The sequence below is a fragment of the Rhinoraja longicauda genome, chromosome 1, assembly GCF_053455715.1.
Source record: "Rhinoraja longicauda isolate Sanriku21f chromosome 1, sRhiLon1.1, whole genome shotgun sequence".
Taxonomy (NCBI): domain Eukaryota; kingdom Metazoa; phylum Chordata; class Chondrichthyes; order Rajiformes; family Arhynchobatidae; genus Rhinoraja; species Rhinoraja longicauda.
The window spans coordinates 48,845,988-48,863,374 of NC_135953.1; the positions used below are offsets into that span (position 1 = coordinate 48,845,988).

At 43.3% G+C, this 17,387-nt stretch overlaps 1 protein-coding gene across 2 annotated transcripts in view; it reads right to left on the reverse strand.

Annotated features, from left to right (window-relative positions):
- Window positions 1-16,027, reverse strand: part of dhx29 (DEAH (Asp-Glu-Ala-His) box polypeptide 29) — a 73,365-nt gene extending 57,338 nt beyond the window's left edge. Inside the window, exons 1-6 of one of the 2 annotated variants that reach the window (XM_078396870.1) lie at window positions 15,787-16,026; window positions 11,627-11,706; window positions 9,607-9,720; window positions 8,283-8,412; window positions 3,653-3,792; window positions 2,990-3,139 (exon numbers count right to left, since the gene is read on the reverse strand). In XM_078396870.1, coding sequence (XP_078252996.1) covers window positions 2,990-3,139; window positions 3,653-3,792; window positions 8,283-8,412; window positions 9,607-9,720; window positions 11,627-11,706; window positions 15,787-15,946 — 774 coding nt within the window. In that variant the 5' untranslated portion in view covers window positions 15,947-16,026. Of the gene's footprint in view, window positions 1-2,989; window positions 3,140-3,652; window positions 3,793-8,282; window positions 8,413-9,606; window positions 9,721-11,626; window positions 11,707-15,786 lie in introns of both variants that reach the window. The other variant, XM_078396878.1, reaches the window with a different exon arrangement.
- Between the last annotated feature and the right edge of the window lie 1,360 nt (window positions 16,028-17,387).

The window sequence follows — 17,387 nt, forward strand, 5'->3', positions numbered from 1 at the left end:
AAGCAAAATATATTATGTCAAATATGTGCAGGAAGCAATAAAATGGCATCATCCACTCCTTTCAACTATTTGAGTGGAACATTGTTTTTTATATTTCATTTTTCTCGCTATAATTTATGTATTGGAAAATACGTGGAATTGTCGACTTCCAGATTTTCTTAGGTTTCAATTGTTTATGCAATAGTAATTGGCTTGTAAACACCTTAACAAGTTATAAATAGAGCAAATAAAAATAAGAACTGGCCACACAGTTCTTTCAGACTGCTCCACCATTCAATAAAGAATGTTTAATCAGCCATGTGTAAGAAGGAACTGTAGATGCTGGTTTAAACTGGATACACACAAAATGATGAAGTAACTCAGCAGGACAGGCAGCATCTCTGAGAGAAGGAATGGGTGACGTTTCAGGTTGAGACCGTCCTGCCATGATCTTTTATTCTTGCACCAAAGTACACTGAAAAACTTTGTTTTGCATGCTATCCAATCACATGAGATAATAATCAACATAAATACAATCAAGCCAAACTCAAGTACATTAGAAACATAGAAAAATAGGTGCAGGAGTACGCCATTCCGTCCTTCGAGCCAGCACCGCCATTCAATATGATCATGGCTGATCATCCACAATCAGTACCCCATTCTTGCTTTTCCCCCCATATACCTTGGTTCCTTTAGCATGAAGAGCTACTTCTAACTCTCTCTTGAAAACATCCAGTGAATTGGTCTCCAATGCCTTTTGTGGTAGAGAATTCCACAGATTCACAACTCTGGGTGAAGAAGTTTTTCCTCATCTCAATCCTAAATGGCCTACACATTCTTAAACTGTGACCCCTGGTTCTGGACTCCACCAACAATGGGAACATTTTTCCTGCATCTAGCCTGTCCAATCCTTTAAGAATTTTATATGTTTCTATAAGATCCCCTCTCATCCTTCTATATTCCAGTTAATACAAGTCCAGTCGACCGATTTTTTCATCATATGTCAGTTCCGCCCCCCCCCCCCCCCCCGGGAATTAACCTGGTGAACCTACGCTGCACTCCCTCAATAGCAATAATGTCCTTCCTCAAATTAGGAGACCAAAGTTGCACACAATACTCCAGGTGCGATCTCACCCTGTACAACTGCAGTAGGACGTCTTTGCTCCTAAACTCAAATCCTCTCGCAATGAAAACTAACATGCCATTAGCTTTCTTCACTGCCTGCTGTACCTGCATGCTTACTTTCAGTGATTGATGTACAAGCAAACCCAGGTCTCATTGCACCTCCCCTTTTCCTAATCTGACTACATTCAGATAATAATCTGCCTTTCTGTTCTTGCACCGAAGTGGATAACCTCACATTTATCCACATTATACTGCATCTGCCATGCATCTGCCCATTCACCCAACCTATCCAGGTCACCCTGCAGCCTCATAGCATTCTCATAGCAGCTCACACTGCCACCCAGCTTTGTGTTATCCATAAACTTGGAGATGTCACATTTAATTCCCTCATCTAAATCTTTAAAGAGCAAAGAGGAAGATATAGAGGGCAGAATATAGTTCTCAACATTGTAGTGTACCAGTCCCATAGGCAAAGTCCAATTCCCACAATGGTGTAGAGGTTAATTGGCTGGCACCCTAGCTTGTGGAAGGATCATTCAGATCATATTAATCTTATTGGATGACAGTGAGAGCTCAAAGACTGAATACTCCAGTTCTTATTTTTTGTAATCTTAGCATAGTTATTGTTTAGCTCATGTCCATTGTCCCAGTACATCAATACCCCAAATTTCCACAACTCAGCTTTGAATGCACTCAGCGAATTAGTATCCACATTTCTCTGAGTCAATAAGTTTCTCTTCGCATCTAGATACTAAAACTATCATTTGTTCGCTTGTTCCTGAACTACAGCCACAACGGTACTCGACAGCGCAACAATTTTAGGCCCACCTTACTCACCGTCGTCCTGTGGAAGGTTTCATTGAAATCCGTGTTATATTTTTAGTTATTCACATTTTAAAGTTTAAAAAAACGCGCATGCACAGTTGGGGCTCCGTTGATCTGGTACTTACACAAGATGGTCGCTGCATCCGCGCTTGCGCAGAACAAACATGTTTGCGCCTGCGTAGTTGGGCTCCGTTGAGCAGGGCTCGGCCGCCTGTCTCTTGGGGGCGGGAGAGCCAGGCCTGGTGCCAGGGGAAGCAGCCAGAGCCTGGGCCTGGACGTGACCGGGTAACCGCGAGCCTGAGGTGGGCCAAGGGGAAAGGCGGTGGCAGCAGCAGCAGGGGCGGTGAGGCCGGGCGTTGGTGGAGGTGGAGGCCTAGGCATGACGCTGGGCCTGCCCTCGGCTCCCCTCCTCTCTCCGGCCGGCTCAGCGCCTTCCCCACACCGCCCAGAGTCCAGTGGCTCAGCGACAGTGGGAGTGCCACCACCATCTCCCACTGAACATCCCTGCATCGGGACGGGACAGGACAGGACTCTTCCCCCCCACCCCCACCATCCCCATTCCAACAATGGCGGCAGCCCGGGCCGGGAGGCGGGTTGCTATGGCAACCATGGGTTGCTCCCGGGAGGGAGGGGGGAAGGAAAGGGAGAGGGGGGAACGAGTGGGGGAGGAGAGTGTTGCACCAATGCAGGAGTGGTTTGGGCCCAATGGGTTCACTTGGTCTAGTTAATTCTAAATTGCCCTTCAGTCCTGGACTTTTCTGACACGGAAGCATCTGATCAACACCATGCCTGTCAATTCATCTCTTAACCATGTTTATCTCAGTAAGATAACAAGTCGTTCTTCTAAATTCCAGTGAAAGTAAATCAATTTAATTTACTTTCCTCGGATTGATTTCTGGGTTGAGGGAATTGACCTATTACAAACTACAACAGAAAGGAAACCTAATATCATACTCTGTGGATAGCATTTTATGTTTCAATAAATTAGAATATTATTTCAGCTACAAGGACACTCTCATTTTTGGCTTATCGCCTCGTTCAAAATGATTTTCATACTCACTGGATCGAAGCGTTCTTCCATCTCAGAATTTTTTTCGGGTTCGTTGATATCCTGATCGATTTCATCAGCATCACTCCCACTACTTGCATCTTCTGCATATTGTAAAATCCAATCCTTCATGCTAACCTGCGAGTTTTCACTTTCAGCTATCTATCGAAACAATACAATTTAGGATTCAAAACTAGCTTTCCGAAGAATGATATCCGTTCCATTACAAAAAATTGTAGGACTCTAGCATCCACTTCTAACTTCATAGATAATTGAAATACAAATACATAATAGGTACAAGGAAAAGCTAAAACGGATGGATCTCTTATTTTGAAAGTGAAAGCTGAGACATTGAATTAAAAAACTACAATCAAGATGCTGCAAGTCATAGAAAATATTTTCACTTGTGAATCAGAGCAAAGTGGAAGCTATTGAAGTATCCAAGATATGAAAATAAAGAATCAGAAGATATATTTCTATACACACAGGGAGAGACAAGAATGGGGAACTTATCACTGCAAGAAGTAGTTGAGGAAAATAGTACACAAATGCACTTAAATGAGAAACTGGAAACAAAGGAATATGCTAACATTTTGAAGTTAAGGGAGAGAACACACAAAGTAAGCATAACAGTTTTACTTAAATCTCCAATCTCAAAAAGTTTAATATTCTCACCATGGCTTGAGGTTTCTCATCATTATTTTTTGTGTCACATACTTCATGGTTTGTTGCACATTTTACAGGCATTTGGAATTTTGGTTTGCTCGTGGTCTCTTCCTCTTGAAGTTTCTGACTGAATCCATCAGGTAACAAATCTTTTAAAAGACATGTAATGGTTTTCTAAATTAATTTCTCTCTTATCCAATTCAAATCATTCCAGTTTAAATCACTGTAAATAAGGAAATATCATTTTTTTGCAATACCACTGAATATACATGGCTAATACAGTTGAATATGGTTATTACCAGGATGTGGTATGATATCAACCAATATATACATGCAAAGATCCCGAATTCAATTGGCCCAAATGCAGACTCTTTTCTTTTACATATTTTTTAAAACCCAAAATCATTTGATGTAGGAGGAGCGAGTCATTTACTCAGCACTTAATTTTCCTACTATCTTAAAGTTATTTGGCTTTACCTTGAACACAGGCTCCAAACTAATGGAATATTCACTTTTATCTCACAAAATACTTCCCTATTACTATACACTTGGCTGCTGTTAACAGAGGTAGAGCTGCTGCCTTACTGTGCCAGAGACCCGAGTTTGATCCCGACTACGGGTGATGTCTCTCAATCAAGGGTGATGTCAAGAAAAGAATGACGGAAAAAGCTGTCCGTGCATTACATGTATATGTACATGGCAGCAGTGGCGCAGCTGGTAACGCTGGTTGGTTGGCACACTCGGTAGGCCATAGGGCCTGTGTCCACATTATATCTATTTAAAGATTCAAAACTAGCTTTCCGAAGAATTATATCCGGTCCTTTACAAAATATTGTAGGACTCTAGCATCCACTTCTATCTTCATAGATAACTGAAATACAGGTACATAATAGGTACAAGGAAAAGCTAAAACGGATGGATCTCTTCTTTTGAAAGTGATTCAGAAGGCAGTGGAGGCCAATTCTCTGAATGCATTCAAGAGAGAGCTAGATAGAGCTCTTAAGGATAGCGGAGTCAGGGGGTATGGGGAGAAGGCAGGAACGGGGTACTGATTGCGAATGATCAGCCATGATCACATTGAATGGCAGTGCTGGCTCGAAGGAAACCCTATAAAGAAAACCCTCTTTGGGCTGTCCTCTGTACCATTCCATCTATGTTGCAACACTAGATCACATGGGATTCAGGGACAGCTGGCTAACTGGATACAAAATTAGCTTTGTGGACAGCAGGCAGTGAAGAAAGCTAATGGCATGTTGGCCTTCATAACAAGAGGAGTTGAGTATAGGAGCAAAGAGGTCCTTCTGCAGTTGTACAAGGCCCTGGTGAGACCACACCTGGAGTATTGTGTGCAGTTTTGGTCTCCTAATTCGAGGAAGGACATTCTTGCTATTGAGGGAGTGCAGCGTAGGTTCACAAGGTTAATTCCCGGGATGGCGGGACTGTCATATGATGAAAGAATGGAGCGACTGGGCTTGTATTCACCGGAATTTAGAGGATGAGAGGGGATCTAATAGAAACATATGAAATTATTAAGGGATTGGACACGCTAGATGCAGGAAACATGTTCCCGATGTTGGGGGAGTCCAGAACCAGTGGCCACAGTTTGAGAATGTGTAGGCCATTTAGGACTGAGATTAGGAAAAACCTTTTCACACAGAGTTGCGAATCTGTGGAATTCTCTGCCTCAGAAGGCAGTGGAGGTCGATTCACTGGATGCATTCAAAAGAGAGTTAGATAGAGCTCTTAGGGCTAGCTGAATCAAGGGATATGGGGCGGAGGCAGGAAAAGGGTACTGATTGTGGATGATCAGCAATTATCACATTGAATGGCGGTGGTGCTGGCTCAAAGGGCCGAATGGCCTACTTTTGCACCTATTGTTTATGTATCTATGTAATGCAGATGGTGGTAGTGGAAGGGTGCTTTTCAGACTGGAGGCCTGTGCCTCAGGAATCAGTGTTGGGACCATTGTTCTTTGTGGTTTATATCAACAATTTGGATGAGAATGTATAAGGTATGATTAGTAAGTTTGCAGATGACTACAGTAGGTAGTATTGTAGATAGTGAGGAAGGTTTATCATATATTGCAGCTGGCTCTTGATCAGCTGGGAAAGTGGGCTGAGGAAGAGTTAATGAAAGTTAATGTAGATGTGTGAGAGGTTGCATTTGGGAAGTCAAACCAGGGCAGAACCTTACGGTGAATTGCAGGGCCCTGGAAACTTTTCTAGAGCAGAGGATTTTAGCAATACAGGTGCACAGTTCCCTGAGAGTGGCATCACAGTTAGATCGGGTGGTAAAAAAGGCTTTTGGTACATTGGTCTTCATCCTGATCGAGGCATCAATGAAGTGGGCCGCTGGAGGCCCTGCAGCTGGCAGGGGGTCGACTGGATCGGACGCTGCTCCAAAAGGCCAAGGCAGTGGATCGGATATGGCATGCAGCAGCACAGAGCAGTGGCGGACACCAACAACTTTGTTTTGCCAGGGCAAACCTACAATGCCACTAGGCCTTTTTGACCAAGTTAAGAACTCTACATTTGTAACCACTTCTGACTTGAATGGTGAAAAATGGCAGCAAAACATGGTGACTGTTGTATAATGTCTCAGTGTACTATTCCTATACCCTTGTATTTTACCTTGAATGTGCTTATGTATAGTAATAATTTTACTGAACTGTATGCAAAGAAAGAATCAATGTACCCTGGTACATGTGCCAATAAAGTACCATTGAACCATTGATCAGTTGAATTTAGAAGTTGGGACATTGTGTTACGTTTGCACATGAAGTTAGTGAGGCTATATTTGGAGTACTGTGTTCACTTTTGGTCATCCTGCTATAGGAAGGTTGCCATTCAACTGGAAAGGGTGCAGAAATATTTACGAGGATGCTGCCAGGACTTGAGGGGCTGAACTATAGGGAGTGGATGAGCAGGCTAGAACTTTATTCTTTACAGCGCAGGAGGCTGAAGGTGATCTGTTAGAGGTGTACAAAATCATGAGAGGAATAGATAAGGTAAATGCACAGAGCCTTTTACCCAGGGTAGGGGTATCAAAAACCAAAGGGCTTAGCTTTAAGGTGAGTAGGACAAGATTTAATAGGAACCCAAGTATCAGTTTTTTCCACTCAGAGACTGGTGGGTATATGGAATGAGCAGCCAGAGGTCACAGTTCAGGCAGGTACTATAACGAACACTTAGACAAATACAAGGATTGGAAAGGTTTGGAAGGATATGGACCAAACATGGGCAAATGACAGTCCCCAGACAGTCAAAATAGGCCCTCACCTCTCCTCCACCATTACACTGAGCACCGGCTCACCACAGGGCTGTGTGTTGAGCCCCATCCTTTACTCCCTCTACACTCACGACTGCGCCCCCACCCATCCCACCAACACCATCATCAAGTTCGCGGATGACACGACTGTGGTTGGACTCATCTCAGAAGGAGATGAGACAGCCTATAGGGATGAAATCCAAAGGCTGGCAGCATGGTGTTCAGTGAACAATCTGGTCCTGAACTCCTCCAAAACAAAGGAACTTATAATTGACTTTAGAAAAACCAGTGGAGATTACGACCCACTCTACATCAATGGGGTCTGTGTGGAAAGGGTACCAGCTTTCAGGTTCCTGGGTACGCACATCGCAGAGGATCTCACCTGGTCTACCAACACCATCACCACAGTAAAGAAGGCACAGCAGAGACTCCACTTCCTGAGGATCCTCAGGAAAACCAACCTGCAGGAGAAGCTCATGTTGTCCTTCTATCGCTGCTCCATCGAGAGTGTGCTGGCATACTGTATAACCACATGGTATGCCAGCTGCTCAGAAAAGGACAGGAAGGCCCTTCAGAGGGTCATCACGACGGCCCAGAAAATCATCGGCTGCTCACTGCCCTCCCTAGAGCACCTGTTCAGCCTACGCTGCCTCAGTAGAGCAGGCAAAATAATAAAAGATCCATCCCACCCCGGCCACCGTCTGTTTGTTCATCTGCCCTCTGGTCGACGTTTCAGGTCGATCAAATCCCGAACAAACAGACTTAAGAACAGTTTTTACCCCAGGGCCATACGAGAACTGAACACTACCTTGCACTAGGCAACACCGTTAAAAAATCGGTCATATAATTGTATTTAATTGTATTTATGTATTTATTTGTTTTTGCATTTATTGCATATATGTTTGTACGCACCGTCAGGATTGGCTATTTTTTAATTTTGTTGTACTCGTTGCAATGACAATAAATGAATATTATTATTATTATTATTATTATTATTATTATTATTATTACTATTATTATTATTATATTAGTTTAAATGGGCCATCTTGGTTGGGCCAAAGTGTCTGCTTCCATGCTGTATGACTCCATGACTCGTAAATTTAAATGCTCGTCCCTTCCCTGGGTCCTCTATATATTTCAACACAAGTCCCAGTACTGCAAGTCCAAAATATGCTGCATAAAAATCATAAAAATATATTAAAACATGATTATCCCTGATCAGCCTATTACAGCCCAACAATTCAAGGGAATGAATCACTAATGGACAGGTATGAAGAACAACCAGTAATTTCCAGAAATGGTGTACTACTTAATTCTTATTACATATAAATCCATGAATATTCCACAATCGATTCTTACTCAATTAACCTACCATCAGGAAGATTTAAACATAACCAATCCAAAGCTGAGTGAAGGTCCCCACCATAAACAACAGTATTTTTCATGGCTTCTTCAATGTCTTCTGTCCGAAATGAAAATTCTTGCAAAGCTGAATATATATCCTGCACAGATAACTCAGTTTAATAAGTAAACCACACCATGTGTAACTATTTTTCACATTTTCAATCAGAATTAAAATTAAAAATTAAATTACATTTCAAGACTCAAAATCCTTTGAGCAAACGTTGTATGCTGAAGGAAAATTTTACAGAGTTAACAGATAATGCCAAGAAAGGCAATGACACCATAAATCCCCACCCAACTTCAATACCATCCTGTAGAAACAAGGAACTGTAGAGGTTGGTTTACACAAAAAGACACAAAGTGCTGGAGTAACTCAGTGGGTCAGGCAGCATCCCTAGAAAACATGGACCGGTGGTGTTTCTGGTCAGCAGAGTCCTGACCCGAAACATCATCTATCGATGTTCTCCAGGGATGACGCCTAACCCGCTGAGTTACTCCAGCACTTTGTGTCTTTGTTACACCAGCACTTTCTCTCTTTTTACAAATACCATCCTAACTTTGAAACATACAATAAAGCTCTGATGGGTCAAATCCTCAAGGACTTTGGTGATGTCGGGGTAGCAGATTTTCCAGATGGTTGAGTAGTATTCTCATTCACACCCAAACATGTCATCACTTTACTTTTTGTCCAACATTACAGAGTATAATAAAGTTTACAGTGAAGTTGCTGTTTAAAGAGAGCAGGAAATGTACCAGCACTCCAGACCATAGCTCCAGCCATAAACTGGAGTGGAGCTTTAGTGAAGTACAATTTTTTCATTAGTGCATGATCAAAATGATAGAACACTCTGCATAACTTTATTTAGCTGCAAAATACACTTCGTTTCATTCGAACTCACATAATCTAATAGCCTCAGGGCTGCATTGGTGTTGGACTAACAGATTTTCCAGACTTTGATTTAATGATTGATTGAAAGAAACAGCAGGAAACCAGCTCTTTGGCCACCAAGTCCACACCGACCATCGATCACCCATTCACACTAGTTCAATGTTAGTCCACATTCACATTCACTCATTATACACTCGGGCAAATTTAGAGAGGCCAATTAACTTACAAACGTTTTTACACCAACACATATTAATTACAGCAGCAAAGAAAATTACCAGAGAAACTCAGGACAGGCAGCATATGTTGAGGTAACAGGATTATCAACATTTCAGCTGCCTGACCCACGGAGTTACTCCAGCTTTTAGTGTCTGTAGTTCCTTCCTAAACAATCTATTACCATTACCTGTAGCTTCTTAGCTGTAAGCCTTCCAGATATGGTTCCTGATTTGCTATGGTGCACTTTGAATTGGTTGATCAATCCTATAACTTTTTTTTCCAATTCAGATTTAATGATCACCTAAAAAAAAATCATATGTGATTTTTATAAGATTGCAATAAACATCAATACATCATTACTTATTTCTACCCAACGTGAATGGTCTAATACCAATAAACATTATAATTAACACTCATGTACTTGCATTGCTATTAATGGGGACACATTGTGCACTTCTGTATAAAGTGAAATAATGAATGACAGGAAATTAATTAAAAAGAAATAATTTGACTGAAAATACCAGATAAGTGTACTATTATTCTGCTTACACTTCACAAGTGAAATAGAGTTATCACAAAAATGAATAGATGAATAGATGACAATGCCATGCATGTTTAATATTGACATTCATGAATGCAATTTTTATCCATTCTGGAATTTACATCAATCATTTTACACTGCGAAATTGGAAATCAGCAGGAGACAGACTGTCTTTTAATTTCTGAAATAGGTGGTATCTATGCTACTCATGCAATAAAAATATATTTTTCCTCCTGTGGCTGAAAACCAGTCAGCAGCAGCAACAATAACATGTATTTTTGATAAGTCTTTAGCATGAATGTTTTCATAACAATGTGCACAACAAAATACACAAATCACCAAATATAAGCAGATTGGAGATCTGGATACAACTGTTCAGAGAATGCTGACAGCGCCATTATATATCTAACCAAGCTAGAAGTGTAAAATCCCAAAGCAGCGCAGAGAATGGCAAACAAATTTAAAAAAAATCTTAAAACTGTTAATTTTGAACTGTGAATTAAAAATTATCAAAATTATTAAACATTAATGAAAGGAAGACATTTGAGTTATACCCCACTGCACAGAAAAAGATGAATTAATTTAACAAAGAGAGAGATACAAAATGCTGGAGTAACTCAGCCGGACAAGCAGTATTTCTGGAGAGAAGGAATGGGTGACGTTTTGGGTCGAGACCCTTCTTCAGACTGATGTCAGGGGAGTGGGCGGGACAGAGATAAAATGTAGTCGGAGACAGTAAGACTGGTGGGAGAACTGGGAAGGAGGAGGGGATGGAGAGAGAGGGAAAGCAAGGGCTGTTTGAAGTTAATGTTCATACCAGTGGGGTGCAAGCTACCCAAGCAAAATATGAAGTGATGTTTCTCCAGTTTGCGTTGGGCCTCACTCTTTGACAATGGAGGAGGCCCAGGACAGAAAGGTCAGATTGGGAATGGGAGGGGGAGTTAAAGTGCTGAGCCACCGGCAGACCAGGTAGGTTAAGGTGGACTGAGCGGAGATGTTCAGCGAAACGATTACCGAGCCTGCGTTTTGTCACGCTGATGTACGGGAGTTGACACCTGGAACAACAGATACAGTAGATGAGGTTGGAGGGGGTGCAAGTGAACCTCTGCCTCACCTGAAAAGACTGTCAGGGTCCTTGGATGGAGTCGAGAGGGGAGGTAAAGGGACAGGTGTTGCATGTCCTGCTGTTGCAGGGGAAAATACCTGGGGAGGGGGTGGGAAGGGACGAGTTGACCAGGGAGTTGCGGCGGGAACATTCTCTGCTGAAAGCAGAAAGGGGTGGGGATGGGAAGATGTGGCCAGTAGTGGGATCCAGTTGGAGGTGGCGAAAATGTTGGAGGATTATATGCTGTTTTTTCTTTCCTTAACAAAGAGATACGTGGACTTTCACCAGGAAATAGGATTCCTGTCATATGATATAGTCTTAATACTTGGAGGAGAGGACACAAACGCTTTGAGATACAAATTTGTCTTGAAAACATGCAACGTGTCAAAAAGCAGCATGTGTGGTACTTCTTATCAGAAATTTGATTTCATTAGTCATTAACGTCAAACTTCTAGAAAGCACAGCAGCAACTATAATACACTAATAGTGCAGGCAACCAAGGAAAGCATTTCTGAACGTTATTTTTAAGATCCATATTATTACATGATTGCTTATTGTCACCTTAAGAACGGATCTGTCCGAAGTTCCCGCAGCGCCAGGGTCATTTGCACAGGTTGCACCAAAGCTATAGGTTTTTGGACCTAAGGACAAAAGTTTTTAAAAATCTTAAATTAATTCTGCAAATATTGGTCGGATGCCCATTGTATTACTATTTGGGATGCTGTTGTAGAACAATTTCCACTCTCATTTTGTTCAAATGACTTCAAAAGTGACAAATTAACAATTCAAGCCTCTTTCACTGGTCAGCAGTGGGAATGTTCACGAGTTACTGCATATTGTCCAGTTCCACTCGTCAAAAAGTGAGGGTCTTGTGCACGAATTATTAACAGGGGAGTATTACTAATTCCTGCTGACATTCAGATGTGATTTTTATTGCCAAACATACTCCATCCAGCGCCTGGTGTGGGAGCGGGAGACAACAATGATTATGATAAATTTAATTAGCTCAACCATGTCAGTGGTGTGGTTACAAAGGTTGGTCAGAGATTAAGCAACAGTAAGGTGTGATTTACAATCCGACTCCCCAAAACCTTTCTGCCACCTAAAAGGGAGAGGCGGTAACGTCTGCCTCATGGTAAACTCTTTGTGCTGCTCAGACATGGCGGTCCTGTCCAACTCCTGCGCTTTGCCCCTGGAATTTCCTTTGGAGGGTGAAGTGCTGTCCCTTCTTCCTCCCAAGGGAAGTCACCTTCATCATCATGACTGTGGTCTACAACCCACCCTAGTCAGACCACCACCTAGCACAGGATGAGCCGCATACGGTGGTCACTAAAGACCAGATGGTGTTTCCTAACACCTTTCCTATCGTAGCTGGGGACTTCAACAAAGCCAGCTTGAAGAAATCATGTGACCTGCAGCACCAGAGGATCAAACACCCTCAACCCCTGCTATTCCACCATCAAAGGTACCTATTGTACCATCCCTTGTCCTCACTTTAGGAAAGTAGACCACATGGCTGTGCTCCTGCGTATAGGCAGCCCCAACGATAAGGACTGCACAGAGTTGGGGTCAGGGGAGGCAGAGGAACGACCCGTGATTGCTTGGAGTTGGTAGATTGGGTGATGTTCAAGGACTCGTCAATGGTCCTGTATGAATATGCCATAGTTGTTGCCGACTTCATAAAGAAATCAGTGAAGGAGTGTGTTTCCACGAAAACCATCCATGTGTTCGCAAACCTGAAGCTTTGGATGTACCAGAGGGTTTGCAATCTTCTGACATTCAATCTCGAGCATTTAAGTCAGGTGACGTGGAGTCATTTAAGTAATCCAGATATTGATGACCTTGATAACTCCATCAAAAAGGCTAAAAGGATCTTCTGCTCTAAACTGGAGGGCAAGATGGATATTTGGTATCCGTGGCAGGGCTTGCACACCATCACTTCCTATAAGGGGAGAATAAGTGGCAGCTCAGGCAATAGCAAGGAATCACTCCTGGATGAGCTCATTGCCTTCTATGCATGCTTTGATAGGGAGAACAATGATGTGCCTTCTCGAGCCCTCATAGCCCCGGATGTTATTACAATCTCAGTCACAGAGGCTGATGTCAGAAGTCCCTTCAGGAGGGTGAACTCCCGGAAACGTCTTAACCTGATAGTGTACTTAGTTCCATTCCCAAAGCCTGCATACATCAACTGGCTGGAGTATTTGCGACATCTTCAACCTCTCATTGCACAGGTTTGATGTTCACACCTGCTTTAAAATGGCATGAATAATATCGGTTCAAAAGAGCAAGGTCACATGCCTCAATGATTACTGCTGGTGGCGTAAACGCCCATGGTGATGAAGAGCTTTGGGAGGTTAGTTATGGAGCATATCAATTCTAACTTCAGCAAGAACCTGGACCAACTACTATTTGTCTGTAGGCACAATAGATCAATGGGGGATGCAATCTTTCTGGTTTCCCACTCTGTACTAGACCACTGGGGCAATAAAAACACATGTCATGCTGTTGTTCATAGACTACAGCGGCATTCAACACCATCACCCCCTCCAAATGTTATCAAATTCTAGGTACTGAGTCTCTGTGCATCCCTTTACAATTGGATCCTCGACATACTTATCAACAGGAAACAATCGATATGAATTGGCAACAACACTTCCTCCTCAATAACCATCAATCAGCACAGGAGCTCCTCAAGGCTGCATGCTCAACCCCCTGTTCTACTCACTCTTTTTCCATGACTGTGCTGTCAGACACAATCCCAACTCCATCTTTAAATTTGCTACAGCACCACCATTGTTGACTAAATGCAGATAACGATTAAGTCAGAGTACAGGAGGGAGATCTCCTGGGCGTGCATACTCTAAGGATCTGTTCTGGACCTAGCAATCATAAAGAAAACCCATCAAAGCCTCCACTTCCTTAGAAGATTGAGGTGATTTGGTATGTTGACAATTACTCTCGTGCTTCTACAGTTGTACGTTGAAGAGCATATTGGTTGTCTCATGGCTTGGTTCGGCCCAGGAATAAAGATTACAAAAAGTGGTGAACACTGCGGTCCTTCACAGGAACTGACTTCCCCACCATCGAAGGGATATAAGAGGCAGTGTTTCAAAAAGGCAGCCAGCATCATCAAGGACCTACACCACCCTGGCTATGCTCTCATTTAATCCTCCCAATTGGGAAGAGTCTGAAAGCTGTAATGTACAGGTTCAGGAACAGCTTCTTTCCAATAACTATCAGGCTATTGAACACTACAAACTCTGACTAAACTCCAAACATTCTGGATTGTATTAAGGACTTTGGGCGTTGTTTTGTTTTTGCACTATATTGGGTCTTTTATTGATTAAACCTTGTTTTGTTTGTTTGTTGTGTAATCTATTGAGTACTGTGTTTTCAAACCTGTCGTGCTGCTACTGCAGCAAGAAATAATTTTATTGTTCTGTTTTGCATGTATGACTGTAAAATACACTTGGCAATTCTGAATGATGATTTGCAGAGTATAAACTTCCAACTCTCATTCAACTGCATAACTACTGATCAAGCACGAGCTTATTTATTCACAAAATGCTGGAGTAACTCAGCAGGTCAGGCAGCATCTCAGGAGAGAAGAAATGGGTGACGTTTTGGGTCGAGACCCTTCTTCAGTCTGAAGAAGGGTCTCGACTTGAAACGTCACCCATTCCTTCTCTCCTGAGATGCTGCCTGACCTGCTGAGTTACTCCAGCATTTTGTGAATAAATACCTTCGATTTGTACCAGCATCTGCAATTATTGTCTTATATAAGCACAAGAGCTTAGTTTATTCTCAATTGAATAATTTAAAATATGCAGAAGCACAGTTTCTGTGGCAAGATCACATTCTGTTGTGAGATTTCTTCATGTTTATGTCCCTATCTCTTTTCCATAAATGCTATTATATACTATTTGTTTTATTCTTTATTATACTGATGCATTCTTCACATGATCCTGGGTGTGGAACACAATATCCCCCGACCTGACGGAAGTATATAACATTATGAGAGGCATGGTTAGGGTAGACAGTCAAAACCTTTTCCCCCAGGGTGGAAATGTCAAAAATTAGAGGGCATAGGATTAAGGTGTGATTGGCAAAGTTTAAATGAGAATTGCAGGACATGTTATTTTTACACAAAGGGTGTCAGATGCCTAGAACGCGTTTGTCAGTGTTGAAGGCAGGTGCGATTGTGGCATTTAGGCACATTGGGACGGGCAGATGGATATGCAGGGAATAGATGACCATGTGCTGGCAGATGAGAGTAGTTTATCTTGACATCATGTTCGGCACAGACATTGTGGGCTGAAGGGCCTTTTCCTGTGTTGTACTGTTCGATATCAAACTTTCGTTTTTCTCAACTGCCAATGGCACCGATGAGTCAAATTATCACGGCACTGCTACTCTGTTTCTTCACGATCATGTTCTAATCTTTTTGCTATAAAGGCCATTATACCATTTGCTTTATTCATACGTTGCTGTCCTGTTGCATTGTTCACAATGTGGAACACTAAATCTCAACAGCTCAACAGAAATCAGACGAAAGGCCTGCTCAGACCGCAGCGCAGCATTTGCCACAGCTCAGGTTTGCCCAGGTCTCCCAAGCGGGCCCGGCGACAGCACGATGAGCCGCAACGCAGGGCCCGGCGACAGCACGATGAGCCGCAACGCAGGGCCCGGCGACAGCACGATGAGCCCGAGGACCGTACCTGTTTTAACTTTATTCTCCTTGCCGGTCAGTTTGGCGACGGGTGGCCGAGGACTCTGGCTTTTCTCGCTGTTGGCCGGCGGGGCCACCTGCGGCCGCTGGTACCGGGCAGCCGCGGCCACGGCCGCCGCCTCGGCCCTTCTCTTCTTCTTGCCCCCCATCAGCCGCTCTACTCGGCCACAGCCCGACGCCCAGCAAGGCCGCGCACCGCAGCACGCATGCGCCAGCGGCCACAGCCGCGGGGCTTTCACACAACGCGCTTGTCTGTCTGTCGATCTGCCTGTCTGTCTATAAGAAAATGTAGTGGACCCGAAACGTCACCCATTCCTTCTCTCCCGAGATGCTGCCTGACCTGCTGAGTTACTCCAGCATTTTGTGAATAAATGCCTGTCTGTCTATCTGTCTGCCTGCCTGTCTCTCTATCTGCCTGTCTGTCTGCCTGCCTGTCTCTCTCTCTATCTGTCTATCTGCTCACCCTCACCCTGGCAAATACACTGAGTGCTGGAGTATTTCATCGTCATATTGACGAGTGCTTTATTGGCAAATGTCCCGAAACGGAACAATTAAACTCTTACTTGCACAACAGTTATGTAAACAAATTACTCCGTGAAACCCACAATAACAACAAAAAGTGAGTTATTCCAACATTTTATGTCAATCTTCGGTGTAAACCAACATTTGCAGTTCCTTCCTACACATTCAGCATAAAACAGACAGACAAATGGGCAAAGGAGTACAAAGTCAAAAATAACGTCCCCCAAAATCTAAAGAGTTCGGAGCCTATTTGGAGGTTGTAGTGTTCAATGGTTGGGTTGCAAAGAAGAAAACTGCTCCTGAACCAGATGTTTCAGGCTCCTATACCCTCTTTCCAATCACAGGAGTGAAATGATAGCAGGGCCAGGGCTGTGTGGGTCTCTGATGATGCTGACTGCCTTTTTTGAGGCTGGTGGGAGGTCAGTGCCCGGGATGGACTGGGCAGTGTTCACCACTTTTACCTCACGGGTCAGGATAGGTGACGTTTCTGCTTGGGACCCTTCTTTAGACTCAAACACCTGCCTTTCCTTGTTTCTACCCTCAACCTGGGTTTAGGTTTATTATTATAATGTTAAAAAAAACATGCTATTTCAATCGGAACAGATAACACCAAACATTAAATACAATCAAGTCAAACTCAAATACAAGAGATAGAGACACAAGGAAATTAAGATGCTGGTTTACAGAACGAAACATCACGTCTCCATGGAAACAAAATGCTGGAGTAACTAACTCAGCGAGACAGGCAGCATCTCTGGAGAGAAGGAAAGGGTGACGTTTCGGATCGAGACCCTTCTTCGGACTGAAGGGTTCTGAGCCGAACGTCACCCATTCCTTCTCTCCAGAGATGCTGCCTATCCCGCTGAGTTACTCCAGCATTTTGTGCCTATTTTAGGTGTAATCCAGCATATACAGTCCCTTCCTACACGTTTCCACTTGTGTTTGGAAATAAGCGAATGACTGAATTGTCGCTCGCTGTGCGCCGGCCGGCGGCGGCGGCGGGCGGGAGGGCGGTTTATTTGGTTCCTGTCCGGCCACCGTACCCGCCGCGGAGGATTGTGGGCCGCG